Source organism: Poecilia reticulata, chromosome 13 (genome assembly GCF_904066995.2).
Source record: "Poecilia reticulata chromosome 13, P_reticulata-male-v2, whole genome shotgun sequence".
In the NCBI taxonomy this organism is placed as follows: Eukaryota; Metazoa; Chordata; class Actinopteri; order Cyprinodontiformes; family Poeciliidae; genus Poecilia; species Poecilia reticulata.
In genome coordinates, this window is record NC_088842.1 from 14,304,521 (window position 1) to 14,320,982 (window position 16,462).

At 39.0% G+C, this 16,462-nt stretch overlaps 1 protein-coding gene across 1 annotated transcript; it reads right to left on the reverse strand.

Moving 5' to 3' along the window:
- Positions 1–800: 800 nt before the first annotated feature.
- ccdc92ba (coiled-coil domain containing 92Ba) lies at positions 801–16,217 on the reverse strand. Its single transcript, XM_008425610.3, has 4 exons — positions 15,566–16,217; positions 14,933–15,077; positions 9,616–9,663; positions 801–5,632 (listed from the first exon to the last, which is right to left on the reverse strand). The coding sequence occupies exons 2-4, from the start codon at positions 15,063–15,065 to the stop codon at positions 4,926–4,928; spliced, it is 888 nt and encodes a 295-aa protein (XP_008423832.1). The 5' UTR covers positions 15,066–15,077; positions 15,566–16,217; the 3' UTR covers positions 801–4,925.
- Positions 16,218–16,462: the final 245 nt, after the last annotated feature.

The window sequence follows — 16,462 nt, forward strand, 5'->3', positions numbered from 1 at the left end:
GTTTTGTATCCCCCCCGACCCCCCCCAAAAAAATCAATCAATAAAATGTAAAAAAAAAAACAAAAAAAAAACTTAATGGAAAATGGTTAATAGCACAGAAAGAAATAATTAGATGTTAGCCTAAGTAAATAAATAGACACTCTCCCTCAACAACAATAATAATATGTCTATAAATATTTTTGCCTTATCCAGATCTTAACTTTTCTTTCTAGTAATTTATCTGTTTGCCCTGTTAAATATATAAGAGGAATCAAATGTAATTTATTCTTCGTTAGTTTAAAATTATACACCAGCATCCAAATAGATATGAAGTGATTTATACTCAAGGATTATAAGTTCTTACTTTTTTTAGGATGACAGTCTAGGTTTGGTCTTCTGCACACAATCCTAGTGCAACATTTCTAAACATTTGTCACCAGCTTTGTCACCGTTTTTACATTTGTCATGTAAAAACATCCTTAATTGAGTGAAAATTTGTCTAATCGTGTATAAATCTTTTAAGAAATAATTTTATGCTAAGCTAAAACTAAATAGTTATACACACACATGAAAAGATGTAACCTTTTCCTTCTCACTGCCTCATATTTAGGAAATATTTTACCCAACTGAGCTAAACAGGAAATGTTTGACTTAATATCAGATGAAGACAAAAAGTATGTTCTTAGAAGGCCCAACTATTTGGGCCGGTGGGATCAAATTTGAACGTTTAGCGTATTATTCTAAATCGTCCTTAATAACAATACTTCTAAATATAAAAAGACTGCAAAAATAAGACAAAGTTCTTTCTGTGAATTCATTAATACACTTGCAAAATTTCTCTTTAATTGCCTCAGATTAACTTTCAACAACAAAGTATTCGGCACACTCAGCAGTCCCCCTTTTTATTCCATTTTTGGTACAGTTTCACTGTAGGTTGCCAGCACAGTATATGCGGTAATCAGCATCTCATGCTCAGCCACAGGCCAAACCAGGACAAGAACCTTAAGGGACACCTTTCTTCATCCCATGTCGAGTCCCGCACAGCATTATTGCTAGAAATAAACAAGAAAACATGTCCAAGAAGTGGGTTGATGGAGGTAAATAAATACAGTCCAGAAAAATCTACTTTAGACCTAAACAATGAGAAAGTATAGAGGCATTGCTGCTTCCTTTTTTCTGTTTTAATAAACAGAGTAAATCTTTAAATGATTATGATTTGTATTCTTCCGTCAGCTGAGATTTCTCTCAATATGTTGTAAAAAGTTGGAAGTGATCAATCCAGGCTTGGATGAGTCACTGCAGCTGGAATATTAAAGGGGAAAAAAAAATCATAGATTTTAAAATGTGTTGCGATTACTTTGTGCCAAACTAGAAGATGTAGGAGAAAAATGTTGCAGTAAGGGAGTCTAACAGTCTAATGTCTGCATGTCCTATTTTCAGTGCAACAGCCGTCTTGGAAAAACAAAATAACAACCAGAGGGTGGGTTAAGATATCTAGCAAAATAATTCATTTTAACTAAGACAGTCCATAAAGGGATGCAATAATATTCCTATTTGCTTAAGAAGTGGAAGCAAAGAAACAAATCTATCAGTCAAAGTTACAAACCAAACTCAGAAGGTTAGATTATTACAAAATATAAAGGTAATTCCTCTTTAGCTCTTTCTAGAATATGTAATCTTAAATATAAATACAAATAATCAATCATCTATTAACATATTGTTGTATATGTAGTGCTAAACATTTAACTCGGAAATTAGGAAGGAAGCAAATCAGGACAGCAGTAAAATCACGTTTGACGTTAATAACACAGAAAATTCAGAGCATAGCACTGAGAATTACACACAGTAAAATGATATTTATAAATCCCAAACTGAGAGACGAAATTTCCACCCTGCCCTGCTTATTTCATCGTGCACAAATCCTCTGCTATAAGGCTGCAACTACAGAGTAGTAGTTACTTTTTAGAGATTGCCTTCTTCCAGTCAGCAGAAAAAAAAAACTTTCCTAAAAGACATATAAAAAAAAAGTTTACATTTAATTTATATCTTAGTGGTGTTAACACCAGTGGTCATCACCTTCTCATTTCCAGAGAGAGATGACTCCTGGATATTTACTGTCTTTGTGAAGATTTTTAACAGTAAAGAGACACAAACAAGTAAAACCAGCCTTTAAAATGTACAGACTCCTTAAAGACGAAAGTCTTTTTGTTTGTTTGTTCTCCTGAGGTCAAAAGAAACTCCAACACAACAAAGCAACAGATGAAGTCGCAGTTCAGCAGAGAAGCCACACCTGAGGAAGTCTGGGCGCTGGTCGCTTCGCCCCTTCGCCGTTTCACGCAGGTTGTTTGGTTCAGTTAATCATTTAAAGTGGTTCTGTTGATGTCGGCTGCAGCGCAGTTTGTTTATACGACTTCAATGAACAATGGAGTCATATAAACAAAGGTCGCACAGACTTTTTTTTTTTGTTAGATTATTGGCCATAATCATAGGATTGGTCTTATTTGACAGGATCAAATGGAAATCAGAACCACACTCAATGGAAATTTGCTGTAATGAAAAAAAAAGCACACAAAGATACAAAATCAAATAAAATGTAGCTTTGAATATTTTAACACTTTATTTGAAGTGTTACATGGCACTGTCATAAACATGACACAAAACATGAAGAAGTCTTCATGAATGTTTACAACTGTTGTCATGAAGTGTCATTCGGTAAATAGTGACACTTTTAAGGCAAAGTTGCACTAAAAGTTGCATTAAAAGTGTAAACTTTGCATTATTTTGGTCAATAATGACCATTTGAATGCAAAGTTCTATTAAAATTTCCATTAAAAGTATAAATAGTCAACTTTGCATTAAAAGTGTCATCATTTACTGAATGACAACATCCATAAACATTCATGAAGACTCCTTCTTGTTGATGACAGATGTCATGTACGTGTCATGCCAGTCTTATGCACACCCCTTCAAATAAAGTGTTACCGAATATTTTTATAATTTAGGATCACTAGCAACACATATTAAATTAAATAAATCAAGCTAAGGGCTTGGGTACCAAATGATTTGTAGATGTGAAAACTGAAGGGGGTTGGGCAGAAATTTTCAAAGGCGGCGGCAAATAATCTCGACAAATTCCAAAAAAAAAAAAAAAAGACATTAATGACATAAATACGTGTAAAAGTCCTTTTTTTAAAATTCATATTTATAAAATATGTGATGCATAAAACTGTCTGACTAAACGAAGTCAGTAAGCTCATCGCAGTGGCCCTCTATAGATGTCTCTTGGTGGGCACCTCTGAGTTTGGGTTACCATGGCAACATGGTGAAGGGGAAAACTGACCCAGATCTCACGGTCCAACGAGTCACAGCCGAGAGTTACCTGAATGCAGCCTTGTTCTGTGAAGTTTCAACCCAAAGAAAAACCCTGAAGATCATCAAGACAGGCACTGAGGCACAAGTTCAGCTTTTAATCTTCACAACTGAAGTATTTTCCATAGCAAGAAATTATTATTAAATATAGAAGAGTAACTTTTATTATTTTTAAATGTTTGCATAGATTTGAACTACATCTGATTCTTTTTGTTTTTTAAAGTAGTTTTCTTCAAACGATAATTTGTCTGTGGATAAAAAACTGGAATTACAACTCAAGAGACAAACAATAAATTTTACCTAAAGCAAGTCTAACACGCTATAGACATGTTTTGAAATAACAGAGAGATATTGGAAATTCAGTGGTTTTTACTTCTCATCTGTCTTATGCTGGTACAAAAAAAAAGATCTGAAACCACAGTTCTTTTTTTTCCCCAGTGTCTGAGCCAAATTAGTGATAGATTCCATATTGGCATTTTACCAGCCCTTTCAACATCACTTCAGAAGTTTGAAGTGATTATTTTAAAACTCAGACGAGTTTTTGTGTTGAGAGAAAACTCTAGACATTTGAGTCTCCAGACTAGATTGTTGACAATTAGGTCACTGTAGTGATACATGACGCGAGCCGGTTCTTTGGAGAAAAGTTAGACTTTCAGCTGTTTCCATTCACTTCTGCTATGTTGTAGACAATTACTGTAGAGCTCATTATTTTAAAAACCGTGTTTCTCCTTCATGAATAAATGGACATTAATCTCCACTTGAACACCTGAAATTTTTACTATATCTGCTTTTATCTTGGGTTGACATTGCATTAAACAATAATACTTTTGAGTTTTTTTATGTAATTATTTTTTACTTTGGACTTGTAAACTTAACAAAGGTATCCTGAGCTACAAGCCTGAACACAACTGAGAAGAAAAGGTTGAAAAAAAAAAATTGATATATGAAATGAAATGTGCTGTTGCAAGGTTATGCTAACATTTTTCAGCTTAAACATTTTACTTCTGAACTATTTTAAGTAAATGGTATTCGGTAAACAGAGTTGTAAATCTGAATGTGCAGTATAGTCTGCTAAAAAAGGCCTTACAATTTCTAAAATAATTACAAACTCTCATTTTCCATGTGTTATATTCTGCTCATTGTGATTAAAACACACACACGCTCTGCTCCCACTCAGGTATTTCCAGCTGCGACTCAGTCGGAGGACACAAACACTGGGACACACAGCCTGATTTATAGTCGGCCTTGGAAGATCTCAGTTGACTGGGCCGAGGTCAAACTCACCGTCTTTACAAATCAAAGCTTCAAAATTAAGGCTCTGCAGCACGCAGAGCGTCTAACAGCAGTGTAAACCTAAGTCGTGACACTCACCGACGTTTGCTATGCAAGTTATTTTAGGAATATATTAAAGATTATTAGAAAAGTATTAGCAGTAGGTGTACGGTAATTAAATAGCTAAAACCAGTCTCAGTAATAATTCAGTCAAGGTGCAGAGCAAAAGATAATAGTATTAACAGTCTGATGGAAGATAGCATACAGCAGTCCCACTGTAGGGTGAAAGCAGAGATGCTCAGACGCTAATCTGCGTTGGTCTGAGCAGCAGGGGGCGCTGCTGCTGAAGACATCAGTCTGGCTGCATCGTCGTGGACCTCCACCGCTCCCTCCCCGCCTCCTTCCTCCTGGCCGTCCCTCTCCAGGCCCAGGGGAGGCTGTCTTTGTGCCACAGTGTGTCTGGAGCGGGCTCTGTGCCTGCGAGGCTGCAGGAAGAGCGCCGGGTCCGGCATGGCTGTGGGCTCTGCGGGGCCCAGCACTTTCTCTATGGGGACGCACTCCCGAGCGCGCTCCACTCTGGAAGACATCCTGATGTTCTTACGCTTGGGTTTGACCACAGGAGAGGACGGGGAGGCTCCGGTGAGGGGGGAGTTCTGCTCGGCTCCCAGCTGGACCCCCTGGCTGCTGGCTCTGGCCAGGAGTCCCTGCCTCTGCTGCATCCTCTGGTGGTGCAGCTTCTGCTTGGCGGCGTGCAGCTGGAAGGAGAGGTATGCCGCCGCCTCCGTCTGCTTCTGAAGCTCCGTGTTCAGCACGGTGGAGCAGTGGCTGCGCCGTTTGAGTTCCTCCAGGAAGTGACGCTCCTTTTCCTTGAGGTTGGCCCTGAGGGCTCCCACCAGCTCTCCTTTGTGGCCCAGCTCCTTCCGGAGCTCTCCCAGAGTGTACTCCTGCTCATCCAGACGCGTTTCCAGCTCCTTGCAGCGGGCCTCCAGCATCTCCTCTTCCTCCAGTAACTCTGTCACAGAAGCAGAGCAAGTATGAATATCTTAGAAATGTTTACTGCATAAGTAGGGCCCTTTCACCCTTAGACGCTTAGATAAAATCAAGCACAGGACCCGGCAACTACTGTCTAGCCCTTATGGAAAAGTGGCAAAGCAAAAGAAATTGGTGGAGAAAAAGAAAAGCCAGAAGAGGTTCTTTTTAAAGATAGTGATTGGTCATGTGTTGGATACAGATAACATGGGGTGCTCTGGTAAGATGACTCAGTAATATTAGCAGCCTGAGCTACATCCAAGAGTTTTAGGTCTAAGCATGTAAGAATGATCCAGACAAAACCTTAACACATTTGAGAACCTGTGGCTGTCAGGATTACGGGTTGTTTTGTAGTTTTGGTCGTGTTTTGATTCGATCGTCCTTGTTTCTGTCTTACTGTAGAGCAATTCATTTTTAGTAATTTCAGCTACTTCGTATTTCAACTTCCCATCAAATCTGACCAGCTTCCTTCTTTCTGCTGAAAATAAAAATATCCGCAGCACAGTGCTGCCATTACTGTATTTCACAGCGCACCTGATGCGTTCACATTGACATGCAGGGTTTGACTCCTCCCACACATATTCTGCATGTTGCAGATAATGTCTAAATCGAATCCTTCCTGTTAGATACTTTCCCCTCTTGTTATAAACCAAATGGAATGGGGAAATTATTAATATATTCTGCCTTGTCTTTATGAACATATTTTAATTTGTAGTCCTTCTACATGGCAGGATGACTGGTCCACCTAATAAATATTGGGAATCAGCAGTATACTATTCTCAACAGAAAGCCCCAAAGTCAGACTCATCTGCTGTCGGTTTCCTGCCAAGGTTAGGTCTCCCACATTGTGCTGTTTAATTTTTTTGTTGTCTTTTAGTTTCTGCGGACAACCTTTGAGCCGTTTCAGTCCCACCTCCAGGCAGAGGAGGTTCAGGCTCAAAGCCCTGAGTCGGTGAAGTTCAGTGACTCTGCTGTGGATCATTGTCCTGCTGCTTAACCCAAAGCGGGCTTCAGTTTCCTCAAGCGTGCAACGCGAGGCGGAGGTGAAGTCAGACGTGTGGAGGTTGGTGGCAAATGAGCAACGACTTTTAACTTCCTACAAGTATTTATTCAACTGAAGCAAAAAAAAAAACAAAAAAAAAAAATGAAGAGGCAACTTTACTATATGTTGCAAGAGAGCACACAAGAATACACACAGGAGAGGAGAATAAAAGGAGGACCTACTGGTCATAATAAGGCAAGTGGTGCCACCATGTGGTGAAACACTGCATTACAGCAGAAGGAACTGCTGAAAGCAACCAGAGCAGCTCCACATCATCACACCACCACCTCCCTGCTTGAATGTTGATAATGTGTGGAATCAGATCATTTTGTTGAATCATGCTCCAAAGCAATGATGTCTGTGTTGTCCTCGGGTCAAAATGACAGAAATTTGTATGTGTTTTCCCTATACACAGAAAATGAGGATAACAGGAGGGTTAAGTGCATTTAATTGGAATGTTTTCTTAACCATACAGAGGAATCAGCAGTAATCTATTGGGATGCATTATTACAAATTAGAATGTCTAAAAATTACAGTGGCAGACACACAATCTTCCTCCTACTTATTTTTAAGCTAAATACAGTTTTATTACAAAATGAACAGGATGACTCAGAAGATATCTTGTCCTTACTGTATGTATAGTTATTGTAAATATTTGTGTATATGTGGATGCATACATTTGTTTTTTTCTTTTTTCAAGGGGTACAATAAGCATTTATTTTTCTTCTAAATGGCTTGAAATAAAGCAATAAACTAAATCAGATCCAAATACATTTGCCCCCAGTTGAAGACTAGATTGTTTTTGATATGACTTGATACCTAAATTCCTAGAAATTGGAGATAGCGCGCTTTCTTTTTCATCATGGCCGTAATGCTATCCTCCCCTCCTCCACGTCTGTCACCGACCCGCGTCCCAACTCCTCATCCCTCTCCTCTCGCCTCTCTCCTTCCACTTCTTCATCTCTCTCTTTCTTTTCCAGGCCTTACATCTGAGTAATGTCTGTAAGCAGACACTCCCAATGGGACCTCCAGTAGAAACTGGAGCAGAAGAAGAAAAAAGGGAATGGATCGATTTGTAAGGCCATGTTGTATTAATGGATTGGGGGATAACCTGCCCTGGAAATAAAGGGATCTAATGGCTGAGTAATGCACCCAAGACAAAACCCACTTCTTACTCCTCGCTCGCCTTTTCACTCCTCTTCCTCATCTCTGTGTCTAATTCCATGTGACAAAATGGAGCCCGTCTCTGCAGCCACAACTGGACATCAGCCACCAGGCGAAGTTGTTGGATCTCGTGTGTGTATCTTACACTCTAGCAGAGGTGTTGCAAATTTTTTTCCCACAGCAAAACTGCACATATGACCAGCGGAGTAAAACATTCATGGCCTGCGAACACTTTGTCAGAGGTTTCTCTCTCTTAGCTGGTGCAGGGATGAAGGATGAGCTGCTGACAGGGATGGGTTCCCCTGAGGGATGGGAGGGGTGGTCAGCTGGGGACGTAAACCTTTGTCTGTCTTTGTGTCCTCAGAGCAAAGGGTAGAATAAAAGTCCAAGAGGCAGCACATTTTCACACTTTGCTCATTACAGGAACAAGCTTTAGTGTGTTTTTTTTGGTAAATTGTCTGTGATAGAATAATGCAAAGTTGTGCACAGTTTTGAAATAATAATAAAAAAAAGACTAAATGGGAGATTTATTACCTACTTATTTCTCCCTGTATATGCCCTGAAATCCACATTTGTCTGGTTTTAGGTTTCATCACTTCTCATTTGACTTGTGTCTAAACAACAATGACCTACAATCATTGTTGTAGCTTGAAGTTTCTGCTTCAAGCTCCAACTATTATACATACATTCAAAGCAGGTGAAAAATGTCAACTCGTCATACTGTTTTTTATCTCGTGTTCTTAATAGTAGCAAAACTGCTGCTGCCTTCTTTGCCAAATTTCCCTTTTAAAATAGATTTTGTTGTCAGTGGGACTTCCCAGGTTAAATGAAAGGCAAAAACTAAAAAATAAGGTTCTTAGCAACATGATCCCACCTACGCTGTTTGGTACTTTCTGTTCAGGTGGCTGAATATAAATCTAAGCCACACTTCAAACTTTTATTTGTACATAGCAATGCATTTGTTTACTTCCTCATAATAAGTACTACTTTATTTGGATACGTCACACAAAAAAAATTTAAAAAAGAAGATTTGTGATTTTAATCTGTCAATGTGAAAAATTTAACATGCACTAATACTTTTGAATGATGGAACAAGATAAAGTTGAGAAAGACATTTGGCACATATCAGGACTCCCACAAACTTTCCATTTCAAACGACTTGATCAAGAGTTTCCCGTCAGATTTGAGGGGAATATGTGCAGTTAAGCATTAAACATTTGCATAGTTTGGGTAGTTTGATTTTTTTTTTGATTCTTTTGAAACTGTAGCAAAGTGAAACTTTGCTCAATTAGAATCTCTAACGCATAAGAACGGGACAGAATTACCAAGAATCAAATGCAGATCCTCTAAATGACTGGGATCAATGATGATAATTTAACAAAAATAATGATAAAAAATAACATAGGAATTTCCGTGCTTTGTTTGAATCCAAACCAAAAATAAATAAGTAAAATAATAATAATTAAAAAAACAACTTTGGTCTAGTTCAAAAACATTAAAATGAGGCTCAGCAAGCTGTTAAAAACCCATTTTTTTGTTATTTAGTAAGTGTGTGGCAGTAAGACAAACTACAAGTCTTCATGTGTTCAACAGTGAAGGAGCAACATCATCATCATCAATGTAAAGGGCCCCTTCGTTTTTCATAGATTTGGATTTCAAAGTTTTACCCATACTCAATTTTAACCTTTCTGTGCTTATCCAGAATATGAAAATTACTAAATCAACCCCAGACTTTTCCAGATCTTTCAGAAGGTGCATACCTATCTGCGTCCTGCCTGGAGGCTTCGATTTCCTCTCACTCGTCAGCTCTGAAATGAGAAAAAAAAAAAAAAACGGCGTCACAGAGACGAATCATATCTTGTTTTATTTATTCTGTTTACACATGTTAGCTACAGTTTATAGCATATTCTCAGAAAACTCATGAATAATTTACTCAAATCAAAATGTGAAATCATCAAAAACTGTATGGAATAGACTCGGTGGAGCCATCCCAACATAATCTATTAAAAACGGTCTGTAGTGTTCCTTTACATGGATTTCAGTGTCTCAGTGGAATCAATACATATTTAAATAAAAAAAGAAACTGGAGGCTCAGGTTCAAGAGGAAACATAAAGAAACAGAAACCATCCACAAGCTCAGCATTTGGCTTTCTGCTCTGCAAACCATGCCACATTTAGCAAAACAAAAGCTGACGATGCTGCACAGCCTGGTCCCTAAACAATTAAACTTTAGCCTGCGTTTCATACAAACCATAAAAAGGCAACAGGTAACTGAAATGGTTTGGCTCATCACAAGGCAAGTTGTTTAGCGATGAAGAGTCTTTTCTGTCCTTGTAATGCCTCTATAGAAACACCAGGGGTCAGTTTGAATCTTAAAGGAGAAGATGCACACAAACAGGACTGAAGGAGATTTCCAGATCTGTGATCAATTCATCTGAAACAATCAGGTCCTAATTTAATGCCGTTTCAGAAAATTATGTTATAAAAATCCTAAAGGCCATAGTAGAGGGCGACTAGTCTTCTCCTCTTTCTCTAAGATGCTTCATCTTTGACCCAAAAGACTTTTTCAATTATAATATGGCGTGACAGACTTATAAATTATAATCAGAACAATCAGAGTATTAGGGGCATTAATGGCACCAATGGGGGCAATTTGGACACTTTAGACTCTGTTCAGCTCAGAGTTTGGGTCGTTGGCCCTTTAAGAAATCCCACAGTTCTATGTAAACTACAGGTAAAAAAAAACACAGAATAAGACGTGATGTCAACAACCTACAGTACAACTTAATATAGGATATATTTTTTAACCCGTTCCCTTTGTTCTAAGCATTTCTATTTTGAAGATGGCTAATTTCTCATTTGATCCAGAAAGTAAAAAAAAAAGAAATAAAAATAGCTAAAGAGAATCAGGAGGTCAAAACATAAAACTGATTAAAAAAAATCTCTGATCTTTGTCTGCTGTACAAGACAATTTTACTTTTATACCTTTTATCATACACCAGGTAATTCGAAACCATTTGTAGAAAAAGGAAAGTAAAGTGACACCAAAACAGGAAGTGCAAGAACAGAAAGAAATATTACAAAAAAAACTATTTTTTTAAAAAATCAGGAAGATGCAGGAAATATAGGTAATCGTTTCAGTTCTGCTTAGAGCAGGAGATTTACTAATCCTCTCATCCTCTAAGCCTCGAGCATGACTGTGAGCTGTATGGAAATAAATCCAGTCTGGGATAGTTCTCTGGGACTTGTCGTTTCCCCACATCGCTGAAGCTCACCTGAACGCATCACGGTCTGTAAACAACCAGTTCATCCCTTTGAAATCTCCTCATTTCACACTTCATTAATTCAGGGATGCAAACACCTTTTCATCACCAAGACAATAACCAAAATTATTATGATCGTACTTACTATAGTTTTTTTCAAACACCCGACTACTCTGTTTACGATGCTCATTTATTAATTAAGCCAAAGACAGCTTGAAGTGAAAAGGCGTAGGAGGATCGCTGCTTGTGTCTGGCCCGTCAATCAGCGTGTTAGCATCAGACATCCGCTCAGCCAGCGAATCTGTCACACACTTCAGCTCAGCATTTGGGGGACGACGGCTGGCTCATCTAATCCTCAGATATGTCTGAACGTACAGAAATATTTCTGCAAGAGGAAATTTCTAAATATGTCTATTTTCAGGCACAAACCTTCCAAACAGTGGAATTTCTTTACTAGATGATAAGGTCATAGGCCTGTCGCAATATGTAATAAATCAATTAATCGCAAGATAAATTAAAACAAACTCAGTCATTTTTCCCTTTTCTCTCTCTTTCCACCAAAATTGCAGGACAAAAGTCTTCAGTTTGTTGCTTTGGTCTCAACTATCCCGTTTTTTGAAGATTAACTTTGTTCACAGAGATTTCATAACTTATTTTATTTGCAGTTTAGTTTTATTTTAGATATTTAAAGAGTTCCAGTGTTAAAAGTTTGCTACAATTTACAGTTTATTGATCTTTCAGAGTTAGTTGGAGCGTTATTATGCCGTATATTATACAGTTATATTATTTGAAAATGGCCTCTAAAGAACAATATTATCGTTTATGGCAATAACGTCTGGGACAATTTATCAAAGACAAATTTGTTATTGTGACAGGCCTGGATAAGAACTTATTTACTTTTGTGATCAAGAGGGAACAGCAGCAAAAGGGTAAGGGATGGAAATACTGTCAGAAAACTTTCCAGCAGCTGGTTTTATGGTAATGGAGGACGGCTGAAGAGCTTCAAAAGCTCCAATTTCTTGTTATCCTTCTGCACCATCAACACTTATGCAGCCAATTCATTAACAACATGCCGATAGTGAGGAAGGACTGAAAACGGAGCATTCAGCACATTGCAGCATCCAGCAACGCTTTGTAGGTCAGCCTTATCTTCAGCAGCCCATAACTGAGCATTAGAGGTTTCCTGTTTCATTGATTCTGCCTTGAACACTGCAAAGATATCCTGAAGGACAAACCTACTGACACAGACAATAAAACGTGCACTAAAGCAGGGGAGGGGGAAAAAAAAGACCTAATTTAAAGAAGTGAATTAGCGTGTGGCTGGAGGAGACGGCAGCAAAGAGGCATTTATGCTGATGAGAAAATTCAGGAAGCAATAAAAGGTCAGCAGCAGAAAGACGCAGCTGATGATCACAACATGCTCGGCTCAACCTTGCAGCAACCTTCAAGGCGGCAGATTAGTGAGCGGACTGAAAACACACATTTCATCTGCAGACATTAAGAAACGTCCCCTTCGTAAAACCTATTGCACACATAGGTGCACTGCAAACATAAATGCTCCAAAAGGAAGCATGTCTTATTATGCGACGAACTGCTTTCAATAAAAGCCGTGCGACCATCGAGGTGGATGGTGAGATTTCAGCAAGAGACTCCAACTAAACTGACGGCTGAAACGTATATAATATTTTAATGCTGTGCTCTTGAGACGACTTCTTTAGCATTTCGCGTTGAGAAATCAGATCTTAGGTTTGTTTTCTCTTGACGAACGTTCAGTTATCCTGTTCTTCTGAAAAGCACGTCTGGCTCGTTTTGTTGTGACAACAGCTTCATTATCTAATTATATCAAGAGTTTTGTCATAATAGCTGCTTTTTAAAAAAAAAATCTCATTATACTGGGATACAAAGATCTCTAGGTTGCACTGCTCTAATGGTGTTCAGTTTTTGAGCCTCTCTCTCAAACACTTTACAAATCAGAGAAACCTGAGCATCAGCGAACGCCCAAAACTGTAAACAGTCTCTCATGGCATCTGCTCTTGAAAGCAGACGAAGAGGAGAGAACGAAGCGGTGGGTGGTGGGAGTGTTTCATTTTTTTAGGAGGCGTGTGATGTCACCGGTCCAGCTGCGCTGACCAGATGTGAAGTTGCTGGTGCTACAGAGTGATGAAGGGGGTGTTTTCAGCACAGCTGGTCACCCTGCGTGGCACAGAGCCATCCATCCGTCTCTCTCACGTAAACACACCAACCCTTCCCCCCCTCTGCTCTGCCTGTGTCTGTGCACCACAATCCCTTTTTTATGGATTACTGGAGCTATGAGATTAATGGAAAAACAATTACCCTTATATCTGTAGACATATTTTACTGCATGTCTGGCAATAAAAATAAAAAAAAGAAAAGTGTGTTGCTTTTTTTTTCTTCATGCTGGGACAAAAAAGCTGCCTTAGTTCCAAAAAAAAGGCTAAAAACTGAGTTAGATTTGATTAAAGGTAGTTTGTGGAGACAAAAGCAAGAGAAATTACTTCTAGGAATGCCCAAAAATGAATAACATCTCCATGAAAAGGCCGTAAATCTAACGATATGGGAGCATGTTTACACAGAAGATGAATCCATTACTCTCCAAACAAGAAAGCAGCATGATGTCATCATGTAGCCTCTGTCTGAACGTGACTCATGGTGATGTGGTCACATCAGCCAAACAATGGATGCTTTCTTCCATTAGAGTCAGAAGCCTGATGGATTATAATATCATTTTTAAACAAAACAAAACAAAAACATAAACGCAGGAGTCTGTATTTACTGACCAAGTCCTGTCTTGGGGAGAAAGGATTAATAATTGGAGTCCTTCCTGATTAATTAAGAGCTGTGGTCACTAAGAAGAAAATACAAGGGATGCTTAAAGAAGATTAACAAGAGAAATCTTTGACATGAGGATGAGATCACAGGGAATTAAATACGCCATACTGAAAAATATTTAGACATTTTCAAATACAAAAAACGAAAAAAAAAAATCACTTTTTTCTTTCTTAAATTATTTCTTACATAAAATATAAGAAACAATAAACTTCTTACATTTCTTAAATTATCTGAATAACCAATAAATCTAAAGTAATAGAATTGAATTTGTCACACCGTTTTGACAACTAGATTCTCGTCATAGTCGTGTCACCGGGACGTGAACTCTATGAGACATCTACAGCATTCGTACAGCGACACTACAGGTATCGTTTCATCTTAATGTATCGTTTTGTGAGTTCTTAATGTAAAGTGGAGCAACATTTTAGTAAAGCCAAAAATTATTCACAGTTTAACGTGATCTTTCCTCGAGGAAGCAATATCGGCGTACTGAGGTGGCCCAGTCAAAGTCCAGACTTGAATCTAATCTATGCTAAAGATTAGAGTGATACCAAGAAGGCCTTTCCACGTCGCCAAATCCATCAAAATACCATCAGGAACATGGAATATGTCTGATAATTAAATATTAAGAAGGGCATAAATAATCTTCAACAGGCTATTTAATTTTTTTTTGTAAAGCGTGATGTTTTTAAATTTATACTCCTTTTACACGAACAATCAACCAAAAGAAAAACTTTTATTTATTTATTTTTTATTTAATATTTACCACATAAAGACATGCATTGAAATTCAACCTTAATCTAATCCACTACAAAACAAACAAACACGAATCCTTTCCAAAGTCTAACATTTTCATGCCAGCAACGCAGAAACGGTAAACATCAGCTTGCAAAAGCGACGTTCAGAATCAAACAGACATTCGCGGAGCGTCAGGGTTACACAAGCAGCTGCACGCTTCCCTCACCTGAGCAGCGTTTCTGCAGGGAGAGGATCTCCAGGTGGAGGCCGTGGAGCAGAGTGAGGTGCTCCTGCCTGAGGAACACCACGCTCCTCTCCACGCTCTGGATCTGATGAGAGAGCCGGCTTTCCTCACCCATGGCTGCAGGAGTCTGCAGGGGGCAGAGGGAGAACAAAATAAGAGGCTGACTTTCTAAACGTGCCGCTGTGTGAAGCTCAACAGAAGAAAATCTGTTCAATCAAGGCCACAAGTTTGCATGCATTTGTTTCCTCTTTTAAAAAAAATTTAAACAATGCATTATTTTCCTTACTTGACATTTCCACACCAACATATTAGATAAAAATCCCATTGAAGTTTGTGTTTAAGTAACATGACAAGATGGTAAATGTATTTATTCATCCATTTTGACCTTCTTAGTCATTAGCCAACATTTTTTAAGTGTCTTTCATTCACTCATTGCCTTTCTCAAGACACAACAACATCACACCACTTGAAATTCTATTATTGCTTTAGTTTTGGTGCACCAAGGTGAGTGACCCCCATCTGGTCACCCGTTCAGAAACTTTCTAGAGGCGCCCCTGCTAATGAGTCAAATTAGCAGAGGATGCAGGCAGCTCTCCGAGAAAGACTCTTGCTTACCTTCAAAGTGAGGCTAACCAGCTTGACTCGAGAGAAAATGACACAGACGCGTTATAAAACGCCCTGTGATGCGGGCATGCTGCTCTCAGGCGCTGCTCCAAATCCTGCGGGATGCGACATTCACCGCAACTCCTCTCATCTGAAGCGATTAAGCGCTTCCCAGCGGCATGTGACGCCGTTTATTTAGAGGGGAGAGAGGCTGCGCGGCCCCATCGGTCCTCCGACAAAGCCGCTCCTCCTTGCAACGTCCGCGCCGAGCCTCGCAGGGAAGAGCATCAATCAGGGACGGGATGTAGGACAGCCTGGCGGTGCGCAGTCCATTACTATTATTATAATAATAATAATGATTACTGTTGTTTCCCAGGATGCCTGTGCTCCTTCTTCATCCGCGGAGCGAAGCAGAGAGCTGCTGGATGCAACTGGGAAACGATGAAAACAAGCCACCGTGATCAGAGCATCGTACGACAGAGTGAGAGGGCCAGCTGATTGGAGGAGAGAGGACCTGACAGCTGCGCGTCAACGCGCATCAGGATCAATATAGAAGGGCAGAAACTGGAAAGTTGCCCCTCGGAGCAATAAAACTTTCTAAGAGAGAGAGAAAGGATTTTTTCTTCTGCTTCCCACAAACAGAGCTGATATACGTATCAGTCCTTTTCGGGTCCAAAAAGGATTGTGTGTGTGTGTGTGTGTGTGTGTGTGTTTTAAAAAGTATTTTTGCACAGCATAACTAGGTCGTTTTTTAAAAACTGCAAGTTGTCGTGGTATTTGTGTACTGATTGGACCTAAATGAAGAAGAAGTTAGGTGGCAAGTTTGATGGTGAGATTTTAATGAAATTAGATCTAAACAAAGACTTACAAAAAGAAGAAGAAGAAGAAAGAACGATAATACTGGGAGCC